This window comes from Rhipicephalus microplus, chromosome X (genome assembly GCF_043290135.1).
Source record: "Rhipicephalus microplus isolate Deutch F79 chromosome X, USDA_Rmic, whole genome shotgun sequence".
Taxonomy (NCBI): domain Eukaryota; kingdom Metazoa; phylum Arthropoda; class Arachnida; order Ixodida; family Ixodidae; genus Rhipicephalus; species Rhipicephalus microplus.
Window position 1 is genome coordinate 287,801,385 of NC_134710.1, and position 18,125 is coordinate 287,819,509.

Here is an 18,125-nt window from a genome sequence, read left to right on the forward strand (position 1 = left end):
TTAGAACGCTGAACCGCACGCAGGAACGCTTTTACTGGCCCAAGATGTAAGAAACGACAAAGCGTTACGTTGCTAGCTGCGAGACGTGCCAACGTCACAAGCGCCCGGCCACCGCTACACCAGGTCCCCTTTAGCCGTTAACATTACGCAGCACCTCCACCACAACAGTAACAGCGAGCTGTGATAACATGGTTTTATTTACAGGAGGTGAACGATGCTCGTTTGCGGCAGCACACTGCGATCGTGCCAAGACTCTTCGACTTCCTCTGCTTCTCTTCTCTACCTTTTTCTAGTCTGTTACAATATTAAAAGGGAATGCAGCTCTTAAATTTCTTGATCGAGTTTGACGAGACCTGCTGTGTTTACGTATATCCATGCGCTGATTTCATATGTGTAGTTAGGAGTTAGTGTTCTACTATAATGTTTAGTTTTTAAAACACAAATATTTAATGTGCCATCTAGAAAGCAACCTTTTTAAACTCGGAGTTGAAAAATAAATGAGCATATCGCAATAACCTGAAATCGGAACTCTGTGCAGAACAAATATGGATGATCTAAACCAGTGGTTCTCAGCCATTGCCGGGGACCCCTTGTGGACTGGTGGAAGGGATAGGGGACTCCTTGCAGCGGAGGGGAGGGAGATGGGTATGTAGGTAAATTAACACAACTGTAGCGTGAAAAGGTGCCTTTTATCGCTGCCAAAAATATCAAACAAACGTGCCACATCACTTCATTTTGAACAGTTCATCAATCACGCTTAAACAGAAGTTTATATGTAAAAAATAATAATAAATATGTAAAAAAAAGCAGGCCAGTGTTTTGCGGATCATAGAAATGGCTTTCTGGACCCCCCAGGGTCCACGGGCCCCCATTTGAGAACCACTGATCTAAATGCACTTTAAGAGGAGACACTGGTCTGAAATTTTTTTTTTAGTTTTCAGTATTTCCAGCTGAAATTTTAATACAATACATATTTTTCACAGCTGAAAACAAATATGCAATTAGTTTTTTGCTATCACTTTTAGATTTTTAAGCATTGAATGTTACATAAACTTGCATTCTGCCCAGCCTTTTGACATCTTCCTCATCAAATACTGCTACAAATTTGATATGACAGCATTCCATGAAGGCCAGGGAGTGCAACAAAACCATAATTTTATTTTTAGCTTCATTGGTACCAGAGTTATGGCCTTAACAAGTATACTCATTAGATTATTGATTGATTGATTTGTGGGGTTTAACGTCCCAAAACCACTATTTAATAAGTATACTCATTAAAAATCTGATACTGTTGCTTAAGTTTGTTGCTAATTAAATCACTATTGTAAATAAAAATATTACATTTTTTTGTTTTCTTGCACTAATCAATGTATAAGCTTTCAAATACTGCAAGAATTATCAAAATCCAACTGCTACATCAAAAGATACTGTGGGCAATGGCTTAGGGTGTGATGAAAAATGTTTTGAGAAAACGAGAAAAGAAGTTTAGGAACATGCTGAGCACTTATATTTAACAAGAAAAGGTGTGAATTGGTGTATTAACTATGTTAGAAGCCACCAGGAATGTAGTCATCATCATTCTCCTTGGTGCGCTTTATTTTCATGGCATGCTTGAAGTTTTCAGCATGCTCACGCTTCTCCGATGCCACTAGTCGGCGACTGTCCTTTTCTGAGCATCTTTCAGCGGCCACAACACTCTGCTGCAGGTGCAGCTCCTTCAATATGGCGGCATCTGCTCTCTCTTTGCCAGCGTTGAACCTTGCGACAGCTTCGGCCACAGCAGCTTCAACGGTGAAAAGCAACGCGTGTTTGTTTTTGGACACGAGCGACCAGATGACGGAGTGCACGCTCTCGTTTGGGTTGTGTTTTGCCTCGCTGACAACGCTCCAGCAATTTCTTGTCAGAGAGGCGCACGTAAATAGGCCGCAAGGCATCAACCACATACTCCGGCAGGTTGTAGCGATAATTCGGAGGAGTCTCCTGCTTGGCAACAGCCTTGTTGTACTTGCACCATGACTCTTCACCAGTTGGGCAGTGAGAGTGCCAAGGGCACTCACGTAGCATCACGTAGCATCAGTAGATGCTACGTGATAAAAGGTTGCCCAGACAGCATTATTCATGGCCTCAATGCTTCCTTGGTTGCTTTGTAAAGCCCATCCATAATATGACGCGAGCTTTGTGACCAGCTCGCCAGTCAGTTTGCCCTTGCCGCCAACGCTTGGCTTTCCTTCGGCTCTTTGTTTTTGCAGGAGGTTTCGAAGTGCTGTGCCCATGCGCTTATGCACATGGTTGACACAGTCCTCTTTTTCTATTGGCACGAAGCCATATACCTGTGCGTCCTGCCGACTGTTGAAGGCCCGGCTGTCTCCATCACACAACATGGTTGTGTAGCGGAGCCCATGTCTCTCCAATGAGCGGCCAAATAAAATTTGTGCTGCTTCCACCTCCATTTGTCCTGGCTTACTGGAGGTATTCTTTTGGCAAGTGTGACCAGCTAGCCACTCGGCATACCTTGGGTTGTCCTCCTTCGGCCCTAGCTGGCAGCCCAAAGAAAAGTTCGATAGGACGACGAAGTCGAGCACATAACCCGTGAATAGTTCAATCATGGTCCCTACACAAATATGCGATGAGTGGCCCCTGGTCAGCCAAGTCCCGTCAAAGGAAACGGCGATATTTCCAGGATTTCCACAGTTGAGTTCGGAATACACCGTTTTCACGGTGCTCGCGCAGTCGTCAATAACGAGCGCGGCAGGGTTCATTTTCAATTTCACATAATCCTGGTATGTATTGGTGTGCAGGCCTCTCCGTGAAATATTTAGGGCGGAAAAAATGTCGTTGAGCGCAGTTTGCCCATTTCCTGTGCTCATTGCCGCGCGAACTGCGAGCACGTTAATTTCGAAGGGGCCGTGCGCTCCGTCCCCCCCCCCCCCCCCCCCCTGCTCTCGGCGAGCTCCATACGGTCCTCAGTTTACCGCACTCGTCACATGTGAGAACAAGTTTCGCGGCTATGCCATATTCGCGGTCTTCCTTGGAGATTCTGCCAGGCCCGCCACACACACCGCACTTCATACACTGAAGAAGTTCGTTGACCAACTCTAAGCTAACGACGGTGAACGGGGTTACCAGGCGTTGCGGCTCCATCCGAGTCTCGAAAAAGAGACCGCTTGCGTTTTGTGGCAGACTTCGATGAAAGATCTTGCAGAACATCGCTCGCACGACACTCGATGGCCACTTTTTCAGCGTCGGAAACCAGGGGAGTGTCGACGCGCACAGCTCTTGTGTGATCTTGGGACGCGGCTATTGCGTCCGTGATCGCGGGTGCCGCGGCGTTGATAGCGCTGGCACAGCCTGCTTCTTCCGAGTTCTCGGCGGCAGAAGGTCTCGCTGGTGATAAGGTGCGGGCTCTCGGACGCTGTTTTCGGCTTTTTCCGAACGCATGAGCACTCAGGAACTTCCGATGACCGCCTGCCATTGCACCGAATGCACAGCCGTTGTTAGGCCTCTATGCAAAATGGCGGCTTGCACGCCGCTGTCTAGCAGACGAATCCCTTCACGTCCAATAGGAAACCGGGAACTGCCCCACAAGACAAAAACGCACCAATGACAATGTGCGAGTATTCAGTTTTTCTTTATGCGCGATAGCTGCGTTGTTGCTAGACGAAAAACATTCTTCTGCTAGGAACAGATAATAGAAAAATGCGTCTTCAAAATGAGACCGAAATTGCCGCGCTACTTGGTGCGGTTCTCGCGCGCTGCGGCGTTGCATACGACCGTTTTTTAGGTGGTTTCGGAAGCGAAAATGGCAATCAACCTACTTTGCGACTCAATAACTCGACAAATATGTATTACAGGGCTATAATATTTTAGGAACAGCTTCCTTAGACCTTAATAATTATGAAAAAAAATACTTCAAAAAATCGGTTTTTCGGAAAATTTTCGGCCTCCCATACCCGTGTCTCACCTTACGAAAGGTTTTGGTATGTTAAACATTCGTGACATTCCCAGCTTGACATTGACTCACTCGCAAATGTTCTACATACCATATATCATCCGAATAGAATTAGAACATGCATTTTTCATTCATAATTGCTTTTAAAACTTGAAATAATACAATCATAAGAATGGACGTAGGACAGAGCTGCCTTGTGATTATGTTTTCTCACACATTAAAATCAATTATTAACGTACATGAGCTCACTGAACAAAAAGTTCTCTTAAACCATTTTTGTTGCAACGATTACACGTTACTGTGATATGCTGATTTACCTCATAACTCTCTCAGTTTAGGGAAATCTATCTCCCCAAAAGGCACACAAAATATTTTGTACCTTAAAAATTACACGTTAAACAAAAAAAAAAGCCTATTTGAAATCCACATACAAATATACATAAACTCAGTCCACTTTATGAAAATCAAATGAAGTCAAAAATGATTTTTAAACAACCATGTCCCCCTTGAATGCAGGCTACACATTAATATGCGAACACAGCATGAATTATCGAGCTCACCCGTCTGGGCCTTGTTGAATGCCTTCCCTGGTGCCAGACCAATCAGAGTCTGCATCCTCGGGTGAAGAAGACTTTTCTCCCAAAGCAGACACACCATCAGGATCGCTGATTCCAGAAGTCAGTGCTGCGTTATCCTTAGGCATACTTGCGCTGCTGCTGCAGGTTGCGGTTGATGGGTCTCGAGCACCGGACAGCACAAGACGAGGTGCTACCGATGAAAGCAGGAAATCTCCAGCAGAATCTTCATTTTCACAAAATCCTTCCGAGCTGAGGGAGCTCCTGTTACTACCACCACCAGTAGCCATTCCAGCAGTGTTGCCAGCCAGGAGAGACAAATCATGCCCAAGTGACATCAGTGGGGTGAGCTGCTAAAACGGTAAAAAGAGGTGGGGACATGAAGCACTTTACGTCAGCAAAGAAGTATGCAAGCAAAACGTCGTACACATGCAGTACCATAAACCAACAAAATTTGCAAAAACTGCACAATTTCTAGTTATCAAACACTACTGTGTGCATTTTCATCTCACCTCTGCTACCACTTCTGAGAACACTATCAATAAGACATTAATGTCCCAACAGCACGAAGAAGGAAAATTAGAAAAGGTCAAGTTAAACCTTTCTACTAGTGTAAAAGGAGCCAATAGCAACAATCAGTAGCCTGCCCTAGCATTAAATCAGTAGTGTGCCCTAGCAATAAATGCGTGAACATTTATATGCCAGCTCAATGACAAAACTATGTGCTCTTCGTTACTTTGTAAGATGATCATTGCTTTTGGAATAAAGAAAAATCCATTTTCCTGGTAGTGCTTGGCTTGAACTCTGGCCTCCCCACAACGAAGGCAAGCGCCCCGACTACTGGGCTACACACCCATCTTTGCAGAATGAGAATATATCTGAACCATATGAATGCATTGTACCTAGGTTTGTGCGAATACTCAAATGCTTTGAATATTCAAACAAATATTACAGTATTCAAATTTGTTTCAATTAGAATTTAAATTATGAAAAAAATTTCGAAGTATTTGAGAGGAACGAACAAATGTATATCATGTGGCATATAACCCTTGTAGAGGTGGTTTCATTGCAGTAGGCAGGTGCTAAGCAGTGAAAAACTTGTATAATTGTACTAGTTTGCATGTAACCCCCTGTAAAGGTGATTTCACAGCAGTAAAGGTGTGCTAAGCCGTGAAACACCTACCCAAAAGAAGTTTGACTTCGGCGAAGGCCCACTTCAAGGTTAAATGGACATACTACTCTCACATCGATTCGTTTAAATTCACATCGATTTCAAATTTAAAAGGTTGTTATACAGGCTTACATGTTCAAAGTATAGTAAATATTAAAATGCAATGTACAAAAGTGAAATCCTGCTACTATTCAAAGTTGTTCCCACTTTCCTTAAAAAAGAAAAACTGCACAGGCTTTGTTTCAATTAAAAATATATATATTGCACAGATTAATAAGGTCGGGATAAATATGCTCATTTTTCTTTATAATACATGATATATAGTATTTGAATTCGATTTGAAATTATTTAACCAACATCAGTATTTTTTTCGAATTCGCTTTGAACCTAAAGTTCACTATTCGTACAAGCCAAATTGTATACACAGTGCAAAACAAATTTAAAAGAACACTTTCTATGAGGGCTTCATTGATTTTCATGATCGTGAAATACTAACATTCTCCAGGGCCAAATGTAAAGCAGACATGAACGATAGGAAAATTCTAATTATGTAAAAACTTGATGCCAGACATGTGTTCCAAATGCTCAAAAACACTAGAAAGAATATAAAAGACAATGAAAGCAGCTGCACGAAAACTTGAAACTGGCTCAAACGGGTGTTCTAATCCTTGTAACTTCCTCATTATAGCCCGTATTTGGAAAATTCTAGCGGCAGCATGTTTGCCTACCAAAAGCGCACATATAGTGTAGACCACTTATAACATAACCGCTTATAGTGCAGAATCGCTTACAATGCCGTCTTTTTCTACTCCGATTTACCCTCCATAGAACCTTATGTATACGCATACTGCTTATTGTGCAGTCCCCCAAGATGAAAGACCGGTTATAATGCGGTTGCCAGAAATTGTGACAAATACGGTAGCGAGAGAGAGAGAGAAAAACTATTATTTTTATATATACAGGGAGTACAAGGGAGATAACCCGCACCAGGCAACCCCTGTGCGCCACTGGGAAGCGAACAACGAGGTCGTTACGGAGGAGGAGGGCACGCGGAGTGAACGAACGAAGGGCAGAGGGAAGAAAAAGAAAACAAAAAAAGACTGCAGGACACTGCGCAGGCTTGCCAAGTAAGGGAGGAGGACCGTTGCCCCGGTGACCGATAAGCCTTTGCACCGGTGCCAACGCGGCTACAGCGTACTACGTTGCTAGCGTGGCTGCGGCCGCGCCGCTCAATGTGGCACGTGCAGTCCCGTCCTTATCAACTGCCTGCGCTTATGCGCTTAACAGTTTCCTGTCGGAAAAGACGTCATTATCGAGCTAGCAACAAATATCCCGTTTGCTTTCTCCTCCGTAATTTGAAAATCTTTTGCAGTTTTAAGACGCGAGCTTTCACTTTTGCTGCCAGTGCGCTGCCAGTAAGCTTGGCGAGCTGTCACCACTGCTTATTTCCCGGCCACGAACGCGAACTTAATATCACACACGCTGTTCTTGGTTCACTGCTAGTGCAATTTTTTTTACCCTGAATATTCATGTTTTGGACAAACTTTCGCGACAACATAACAAACGGCAAGCTAGGCCTAATTGGCGTTGATTGCGCTTTGATCGATAGCAGTCTCATGAATCTAAGTTGCAGTTTTGTATGAATCAACGAAACTCTTTGCGGTGGCCGCACTTGATGGGAAGGGATACATATCACTAATGAAAACGAGGGCGGCACGTGTAGCGCTCAAATAGTGGTTCGCAATTCAATTGCGATGTCTTAAATAGAGTGCGCGCCTGTGAAATCGAATGGTTGACGCCTTTCAACGCGTCAAATTGTAGAAGTGATTCGACATAGTTCCTATGTAATGCGCATAATCGATGCGGTCTGGTAGTCGGCGAATTTCCACGATGGTGCTTTCATTTGTTAGACCCCACCCTCGCGCGCTTTCGTATTCATTTCATTGGCAACCCGTGTCTTTGGACGTTTAACTCTTTATCCATTCAGAAATTCAAATGTTAGCAAGCACACATCGCATGTTTCGATTCTCGGACAAGCAAAGCTGCACGCTCAACATGTTTTGCGCAAGTGCGGCCCTTGAAAAAGGTATTGGTTATAGTGCAGTACCGCTTGTAGTGCAGATATTCGCGACTCCCGCAACTTACGTTATAAGCGGTCTATACTGTATTTCTCTTCCTTGAAATTTTGGACCTCAGGGTTGTTTATTGGCCCTTTAAGTGAAGCACCAAACTAGTGAAAATGGTACAATAAATATGAAAAGAAGGCAGCACAATACTAAATAGTTCATTGTAGTTCACAGCATATAAAAAAAGCTCTGCTTATAACGAAACTTAAAGACCCACTTTGCTATCATCAATCGCCACCAGTTCCCCTACGAGACGTCTTGGCAAGCCAGCAGTGCTAATATGGCTGCAGGATTTAGCCTTCAGTTAATACAGTGAAATTTCGAATACACGTCCCCCTGTTTCGTGACGACCCACATTTTATGACGAATCGGTTAGGTCCCAACAAAACCTCCATAGAAATAATGTATTAAAAAACCTTGGTTATACGAGGCAGTTTTACGCTGACCCCGCATCTTACGATGACTTTCAGATCCCGTCCAGTAGTAGTAGTAACAGTAGTAGTAGTAGTAGTAGTAGTAGTAGTAGTAGTAGTAGTAGTAGTAGTAGTAGTAGTAGTACAAAACTTCATTATGTACATAAACCATACAGTGCCCTAAGGAATACCGTCGAACCCTGCTACAACGAACAACGCTTCAACGAAATTCCCGCAACAACGAAAAATTGATGGTTCCCCATCAGCAATCCATAGGAGTCAATGCATAAATATTGTCGCCACAACAAAAACTTTTTCTTCTGCCTTCCCGCTTGAACAAAATTTCACGATGCAATTCCAGGCGCAGATATTTATTGAGTAAACCCAATAAACCCAAACAAGCGTTGGCACCACCAGAAACCGTTGGTGTTTCTGCAAGCATGGGCGCCACCATTGGTCGATAGCGATGGCAATGAGACTGTGCTGCTTTTGCCACTGGCTTGCTTTTGAGCCGCAGATGATCCGAAGCTGAAGGTCATTCGCTTAGTTCATGGCAAACCATGAACTAAGCGAATGACCTTCAGCGAATGGAAATGATTGCCAGAGTGCAAGATGAGAATCAACCTTTCAGCGATGAATGTGATGACACTGCCAGTGCAGTGGTGCCACCAGACCGATCAGCTAAAGAGGCTGTTGAACTTTTGCAGCGCTATTTTGAGCAGGAGGCTTTTCCAGAATTTCTAGCTAGTTTGTCAGGCATGGGTGCGTACCTTGTGAAAAAACAACTCAAGCTTGCCAAACAAACCACTCTTCACTCCTTTTTTTTTTTTCCTACTCATTCTCATGAGTAAGCTGAGGTATGTGTAATTTGTATAAAGGTCTTGGTTCACTAAATAAGTGTAGTTTGCTTAAATGAAACTTCTGATAAATGGAACAGCTTTATGGATCTCCTTCGAGTTCCGTTTAAGAGGAGTCGACTGTATCTCACACCCAGGCTCCTGGAAGCATACTCTCGCACCCAGACACCATTTTGTTCTGGGCTGCCAAAGCATGTATATACAGTCAACTGCCAATTTTTCGGACATCCGAATTTTCGGACATGCCCTATAATTCGGACACCTTCGTGGCACAAGCAAGGCTGCACGCTCAAACAATGTATAAAATCAATGTATAAAAGGAAGTCTGAAATTTTGGACGCTCGAACCCCCCAGAGTCCAATTTTCGGACTTCTTGACTTGACGTGACGGAAGGTCGGAAACCACCACTGACCTCCAGTAGAAACCACCACAACTGCGTCACACGCGATTACGATCGCATGAATGAACGCGCCGGTCTACAGTGTAGTGTACACGCATCCCGAGCGAGTGCGGCCACCAGCATGGGTCCGGTCTTAGCGAGCCGCAGGGCATGCGTTAACTATCGCCATGGCGAGAACACGATACTGCTCAAAGTCGCAACACTATATTGTCTGTTACAACACCAAACGCAGTAAAGCCCGTTGCAAAGGTGCGGCGGGAAAGCAAATGGGCTTATCCACGCCACTGGCATAAAAGTACCACACAGGGTGCCACGAGCACGTCTCCGCGGTAAAGGTGATCCACGGAGACACCGGGACCAAGGCCCGGTTGCTCGAGCGAGGGCAAAGTCGCTCCCGTTGGCTTCAAAGGGAGACAGGTCGGCGTAGCTAGGCCACGCACTAGGACACCGTACCACCCTTTGGCCGAGCGTACGCAGTAGGGGCAACAAAAGGTGAGCGTTCGCCTCGGGCGCGAGGCGCCCGTCAGCTAAGTCCGACGAGCCCCGAGCGAAGGGAGTCGACGGACGGAAAAGATCGCGTGGCTCACAGTCTGCAGTCCCGAAGAGTATCTATCTGCCCGCTCCCTACGCAGCGCGCAACGTCCTTTCGGGAGGCTCCGCGCGCGGCGCCACAGTCAACATCCGCTACCGGTTGAGGGTGTTAAACGTCACTCCGCTCTCCCAGTATGGCAGACAGCAAAGGAGGGAAGACAAGTCGGGACATGAGAACGGCAGAAAAGGCAGCAAAGCCCGCGCAAAGGCAGCGGGCTAGCCTCAATTCCCACAACAGTGGTAGCATCTGTTTGCTTGTACTCGTTGATAGTTAGCAAAAACACACACGGCCTCCGAGATTCCTAACACTGGCCGTGTTTATCATGCAAGGGTGCTTTGATGACAATCGAAACTATCTACCCGGAAATTTTTGGGCGCCAATAAAGTTCTTTTCGCTTTAGCGCTTGTGCTCGTGCGTGCCACTCTGGCTTCCCACGCAGCGCTTTCGCGAAGCGTTTCACCACTTCGAACTAGAACTAACCGTCACACACCGATTTGGTCTGGCCACGCTGGCTATCTTGAATGTTTACCAGCGCCACCTCCGGAGTACCCGAGGCACCGTCGCCTGCCGTCGCGCCATTTTGTTTATGCAGCCCACATGGTGTTTGGCTAGCCTAGTGCGTGGTTGTGTGATCATGTGAAGTGTGCTCTGCAATGCTAAGCCTAGGTGCTTCGACGCTCGTCAGCAAACTCCTTTGTTCACATCGTGAGGATTTCGCTTGCCTGCGATGGCCCTCACTCCGCCTTCGTTGTCCTCGCCAATGGCATCGACTCGCGGAAAACAGTACCATCGGTGAACAATGGAGAAAAAAGCCGCCATTATTAAGTTACTGAAGAGTGGCTGATCGCAGGCTGACGTGAGCAAGGAGTTCGGCATTTTCAAGCAAACAGTTTCCGATTTCCTGAGGAACAAAGACAAGATCTTGGAAGAGGCCGAAAAACCGTCTGGTGCTCAAAAGATGAATGCAAGCCAAGGTGTTCATCCAAAGCTTGAGGACGCTCTCGTCGTGTGGCTTAATTAAATTATTGCCAAGCGGTTGCCACTCTCGGGCTACATCTTGAAACAAAAAGCGGAAACTCTCGCACTTCGAATGGACATCACGGATTTTAAGTTCAGTGATGGATGGCTGAGAAACTTTAAGCATCGGAATGACCTCAAGTTCAAGAAGATGTGTGGCGAAAGCGGCGCCGTCGACAGTGCAGTTATTGCGCAGTACCGGAGTGGAAAACTCCAGTCTTTGTTGCAGCAGTTCTCTGCTAACAACAATTCAACTGTGACGAAACTGGCTTGTTTTACAAGCTGCTGCCGGAAAGAACACTCGCTTTTGCTGGTTATGCATGCCATTGTGGCAAGCATAGCAAAGAACGGCTGACCGTTTTTGTCAGCAGCAACATGTCTGGCAGCGAGAAACTTCCTTTGTTAGTAATCGGGAAGTCCAAGAGCCCGAGGTGTTTTAAGGGGGGACGCGGCCTTTGAAAACCGAAAAATCGCGAAAAAGTCGATTTTTGGCAAACCACATATTCGGGCAGTATGTGTCATAAACTACCTTTTCTGTAAATATCAACGTCTAATTCGTCGCGAAACCATTTGCAATAAAGTTTAGAACATGCCGCGGCAGCCCTCGAGAGGCGCGCGAGCGCTCAAAATACCCCAACTTGGCGTGATCGCAGTTTCTCGACCGCTCGACGGAGCGCCGCCATTTTGGTGTTGTTTTGTTTGTGAATTCTTGCTCTTTCTTTCCCCGCCACCTGCGTCGCCGGCGGCAGCGCAGGAGAGGAGCAAGCCGCTCATGATTGGAGGGCTCGCGAGAGCTTTCAAGTTTCCCGCGGCTGAGGCGCGCAGCTGGGATTGGGCGAAGCGCGCGCTCCCCAAGGACGCGGGGGAGCCCGCGACTGCCATTGGCTGCTGCGCGCGACGACGTAGCGCTCTTGTGCATAATGCAGCCGATGCGGCCGCTCGTCTGCTGCTCCTCCGTCCGGCGTCTTTGTGTTCCGCTCACTTCTGTGTATCGTTGCAGCCGTTCGCATACTCTCCACGTTTCAACTGTCTTCGAAACGATTTTCAACCGTCTTTACGCGACGATTTTCAACCGTCTATACGAGACCGTTGTTGTGTTCGCTCACGATGTGCCCAACGAAAAAGAAGACGCTACAATCGTTCGGTGCAAGGAAGCGAGCTATGAAGATTGTCCGCGCGGCGAGACTCTCCGCTCGCACGTGCGCCGACGGTACCTGTGGGGCAGCTTCTGCTTCATCTACACAAGAGAGTGGTCGCATCGACGCGCCTAGCAACTGGACTCCTGCTCCGCCGGTGCAAGAATTTTTCGTTACAAGTGAGCCTGGTGTCTCGTGCTCATCAACAGTGGCTTCCGCATCTTCTCTTTCATCGGCCTCGAGTGCGATCGCGTCGTCAACTGTGCATTTGCGAACAAGTTTCCTGACGTGCGAGGAGAAAGAGGCGGCGGATCAACTACGCGCTGCTGTGCAAAGAGAACTTGGCGCTATGCCAGCGACGGAGCGGAAATTTCAGGCAATGGAGCGCGATCATGAAGCTGCCACCGCTACAAGTGAAGGCGAAAAATTTTTCCTTGTGCAAATGGATGGCCTAGACGACCTGCTATCTCAGACCCCGTGCCACCGGTGCACCGCGATTGGGATGAAGGTACGAGGAGGCACCCAACTCGGACTTGCTGCAAAGCTTGAGCTAGTATGCTTGCATTGTGGAGTAGTTTCAAGCTCATGGAGTTCATCTCGTCAGGATGACACAAAGGCCTTTGATGTGAATGCAAGAGCCATTATGGCAACAAAACAAATAGGCAAGGGAGAAACAGCTCTCAACGACATTTGGGCAGCGATGAACGTGTCCCATCGTGGCCTCCATCACAAGACCTTTCAGAAGCACCTGAAGAAATTCAGGGAACCGCAGACACAATGCATAGAATATTTCTATGCAGAATCTGCTTCTGCTGTAAAAGCCACTTACAAAGAAATGGATCAATATTTCACCAGGGATATAACAGTTTGTTATGATGGAACATGGCACAAACGTGGGCACACATCCCATATTGGAGTCGGGGCAATTATCGAATACCATACGGGCCTCATCTTGGACGCCGTTGTTCTGTCTAATCAGTGCCTTGGTTGCCAAGTAGGGCCAAAGCCTGGAGACGCAGACTATGCATGCTGGCTGGAGAATCATGTGTGCCAGAAAAACACCGACTCTAAATCAGGGAGAATGGAGGTTGAGGCAACTATCATCCTCTTTTCACGCTCACTGTTGAAGCACAACCTCCGTTACACCGCTCGTGTCTGATGGAGATAGTGCCACCTTCTCTGCCCTTGTACAAGAAAATGTTTATGAACTGGTCCCCATTTCAAAAGAGGAATGCCTGAACCACGTTCAGAAGAGGATGGGGACTGCACTTCGCAACCTTGTGCAGAAAAGTGACAAGGCTTTGGGAGGGAAGGGCAGGCTGACAAAGGCCCTCATCGACAAGTTGACAGATTATTATGGCTGGGCCCGACGGAACAATTCCGATGATGTGGCTGCAATGCGGCGGGCAGTGATGGCATCGTACCACCATGTGACGTCGACGGATGAGGAGCCGCACCACGACTTGTGCCCAGAGGGTGCAGACTCCTGGTGTCGTCACAATGCCAGCAAGATTACCGGTGTTCCACCTCCGAAGGATTCGTACAAGCTGCCACGCTATGTTGCAGATGCACTTCTACCCATTTATGAGAGGCTCTCACAGGCTTCTCTTCTGCAACGCTGCCTGGGAGCAAAGACGCAGAATGCATCAGAGTCCTTTCACTCTGTGCTGTGGTCCCTCATGCCCAAAGAGCAGCATGCGTCACTGATTGCTGTGGAGACAGCACTGCATGATGCAGTGCTAAGATACAATGCTAGCTGCTACAGGGCCACCCAAGAGCTAGCTTCATCAGTGGGGCTAACACCTGGCCACCTGGCCATTCAACGGGCAGCCGAGAAAGATTCTCTGCGCTTGAAAAAGGCTAAGAAGCGATCCCTAGAGAAGATGGAAAGGCGGCAAAGAAAGAGAGTGCCAAAGGACACCTCCAGTTACGCTGCAGGTTCATTTTAGAACTGCCTATGTGCTCAAAACTTTCAAACGTCGTTTTCTCAAAATGACTTTTTTGGCTAGTGAGGCTGCTTATTCCAGCCATATCTCTGGAACCACTCATTGGATTTCCATAAGTCTTTTTTTATTATGTACATGAATAAATTTCTGAGGGGGTGACAAGCCCATTTTTTCAATATATTGTGTGTGTTATTTATTATATTTAATCAAAATTTGATTGATAATATCCTAATCACGAACACAAAGTTTGATGGTCTGCTAAAACTTTTCAGCAAGGAAATTCAGAAAAAGGGCTCTGTTACCCCCTAGAGTATCATTCTGATAATCATCATAGTTAATTTCATAGTTCCAGCACCTTTTGAAAGTTCTCCAGGCCTGGAATAAGAGAACCATGTGCACTACCCTGATATTCTGCTGTAACTTGAAAACCAGTGAACATAACTTGATGAAATTTTGTAGTTCTTCTAATGCTTTTGCTATAAGTCTATCCTGAAAATTTCATTAAGATATCTCAATAAACAAAAAAGTTGGTATCCGATGGTAGCCTCCCCCCTTAAGGGGGGCCACGAGTCTTAGAAGGCCCAAAATCGCAAAAAAAATCGACTTTTGAAGCTCACATTTTCAGAATCTGTACCTATTTTCGTATCTATTTGAGAAGTTTCTAGCTTCTCGCGTCATTATTTCTGGTGCAAAATCAATTTATAACATCCCTGTGAGATGAATGTGGGCGCTAACTGACACTAAAATCGCGCTTTTTCCACGCCGAACTGTTGCCGTTACACACGAGCTATCGTGTTCATCTTGGTCTCGTTTGGAAGGGTCGTTCTTCATCTTCAATTTATCGCCACCACTGGCTCGCCTTGCTCATTCGTTATTTAGCAAAAATGCGTTATCAAAAAGCACTAGCGCACGATTCAATTGGCTGCTTGGGGCACGTGACAAAACCTGGGCATCCGATTGGCCAAGGGGCACTTTTGGCGTCTGCTTCACCATCGTGACGCGCACAGACATGCGCCATTTTGTCATGGTGCTACTGACTGCCTGCGGCAGTAAAGAAGTTCCGTGCTACAGTAATTTGTGAAGTGGGTGTGGTGGTCATTCGTTCGATGTGAACTTAAGAAAGAGCCCCGCTACGGCTCAGGGCAACGATGATAACGAACTCGACGCGGACAATGGCGGTCGCCGAGTCACCGGTGTAGGCCTAAGGCTGCGTTCACAGTGGGCATTTCGGCCGCCGAAAGTGCTCCGAATCCGGTTCGGCGGCGGCGAGAAAGGGCCCTCTTCGCGCCGATCGCTCTCGGACCGATTTTTGCGACGTCTGCCGCCATATCGGTCATCGCGGACCAATAGGAGCGCTAGTCAAGGAATTTTGAAAAATGGCGGCCAAGCCCTACTCACTTGTTGTTGAAACCACTGAATGTTGAAACCAACGGGAGTTTAACCTACTCTGTGCCTACTTCGCCTCCGTATTTCGTGAAAGAGGTGACCGAGCTTGCTGTTGGCGTGACCGAGCTTGTTGCAGTCTTGCAGAGCAAAACGAACCCACCAACGCCGCTGGCGTCGGTGGTTTTTCTGCTCTTCATGCATTGCAAGACAGCCACTTCCCAGCAAAGTAAGCAGTACTGTCTTTTCTTGCTTCTTGCGTACGAGAATCGTCGAAGTATACACCACCCGATAGCGTAGTAGCGTTTGCGAGCCGCGACAACAACCGGGTGACAGCGCATCCATCCCGCGTTCGCCCCGTAGTAGATGGCATATTCGGCGGCGCGGGGCGCGTCCAGTGCGAACGACGCTGCGTTTCGGCGGCAGGGGAATTTCGGTCGCTGTAGAAAGCGGATGTTTCAGTGTGAACTAGGCATAACTGACGTACGAGCACGTTGGTTGCCGACGTTACTGAGAACAGCTGTGTTTTGCAGCCTCATCAGTTAGAGGACGGCAAGTAAAAAGCAGAAGCTACAAGAGATATCAATCTCTGTAGTGACCGAAAGGAAGCGCAGTCTTATCGCTAAAGGCGCCGATGTTGCGGTTCCCCCCGCCTGACGAAAGGACCTTGAACTGCGGCGACGGGTCGTCAAAGTGGAGTACGCTGCGCGTCGACGAACGACGAGAAAGTCAATCCGTTCGCGGTGAACATGCTCACTGCCCCCGCAATGGAGGCTACTGGCAATGGAGGCTACTGGCAATAGCCTGTTAAGTCAGGCTATTAACAACATGTTTGCAATGTTGTCGCGATCTCCGCTCGAAAATGCGGCAGTCTTACGCGAAAAGGAAACTAACACCTCGGCACTCGTGTAGCCTGAAATTGATGAGCGAGGGAGCAACTTTGGTTTGCGACATTCACGGGTAACTCATTCTGGACAAGCCGGAAAACATCGCCGTGTTATTCGACGAATCGCGGATGATGCATGCACATTTGTCGCACATCGCCGTCAGTACAGTCACCAAACTGATAAGCGGCCTCGCGGCAGACGAGCACACGGCGACAACTTGCTACAGGACTAGAAGAAACAACACGCTCGTGCAAAAAATCAGTCCTATTACATTCCCGGTGCATATTAACTGACTAAAGGTATGTGTGCCATGATACTTTTCCCTCGGAACGGCGAAATAAAAATTTAACAGCATTATTCTCGAAGCACAGATTTTGACAACTTTCTTTTGCTTGCTCGGTAAAAGTGGACCTAGGACAGCTAGAGCTGTAATTGTTTTTGCACAATGTAGCTAAATGTGCACAAAAACAATCCTAGGAGCCTATTTTTAATGGGCAGCTTCATTATTTTAATTTTAATATAAAAATTTCTGTATTTGGTTTCATGCAATGAACTTTACTGTGCTGTAATTCGAGAAGTACTCGTTCAATTTTCAATCAGCTTGCAGTGTTGCACTCCTTAAGCTTTCTAGCATTCATTTATATGTCAATGGCTATGTAATTCTAAGTACATACATTTTTACAGTTAAAATGTTAGAACTTCTCGTTTTCTTCATTTTCTCAAAATGGCAATTTTGTACACCCTGCATGAAAATTACTGCAATATATCAAAAACTATTACAGATAGCAGAATATTTTTTTTTTTTGCAGCATGAAGCTATATGTTTGGAGCACACAACATAGGAAGCAGATTTTGATTTCTCTTGATGCAAGTTTTTTAAACTTGTCTTTTGTGTGACCACACAATGACCACATTCAGAGCTGGGAAGTTTAGTGTACAAGAAATAATGACCCAATCAAAAAAGTGCTTCCTATGTAGAATGTCTTATGCTTTCTACTGTCAATCCCTATGTCATTTGTAAATTTTAGACAGGTGATTATTTTTCTATTGTGGTAAGAACAATATAAATTGTTATCTTGATTATTTAATTAACTAATGAAGCTACAGAAAAAATAACTACATTTTTAGAATCAGGAGAACAAACTAAGTAAGCATGCCAACTTTTGTCACATTTGGTTCAAAAGTAAATCAGAGAGCCCCAAGACCCCTGTCCCCCCTTAAGGGGGGGCGCGGCAAGTAAAGTGCCGATTTTGGTCAAAATATGCGATTTTCTGATTTATTTTTTTTCGTAATCTTCAGACCTTCAACTTCCTTGTTCTAAAATATTACAGCGAAACGTGCGCTACAAATCCCGCAAATAGTGTTTTTGCCGAGGCTAGTCGCCGAAAAGTGCGAAAAAAAAGCCCCTGAAACGGTGTTGTTCACGCCGCACAAACGCGCCAAGTTGTTGACCGTGGGCCGCCATTTTGGTAGCTTTGGAAAGAGGAGAAAGCCGGCTTCCGGATGGTCGCGGTCTCGTATTTCGCCGAGTGAAAATAAAAGCGCGAGGAGCAAGTAAAAAAACGAAAACGAAGAACGGCAATTGGCTGCGCGGGTCACGTGGTAGCAGGCGCGACCTCTTACTGGTCAAAGCTGCGCCGCGCACCTTGGCAACCTTGGAAGCGCGAGCGCAT

General features: G+C 46.4%; 1 protein-coding gene across 7 annotated transcripts in view; it reads right to left on the reverse strand.

The window, feature by feature from the left end:
* The window catches only part of Dora (zinc finger SWIM domain-containing dorado), a 254,430-nt gene that overhangs the window by 155,683 nt on the left and 80,622 nt on the right, over positions 1 to 18,125 (reverse strand). For 5 of the 7 annotated variants that reach the window (XM_075879287.1, XM_075879290.1, XM_075879292.1 and 2 more), the window contains exon 11: positions 4,510 to 4,877. In XM_075879287.1, coding sequence (XP_075735402.1) covers positions 4,510 to 4,877 — 368 coding nt within the window. The remainder of the gene's footprint in view (positions 1 to 4,509; positions 4,878 to 18,125) is intronic. The other 2 variants (XM_075879288.1, XM_037413893.2) reach the window with 1 other exon arrangement.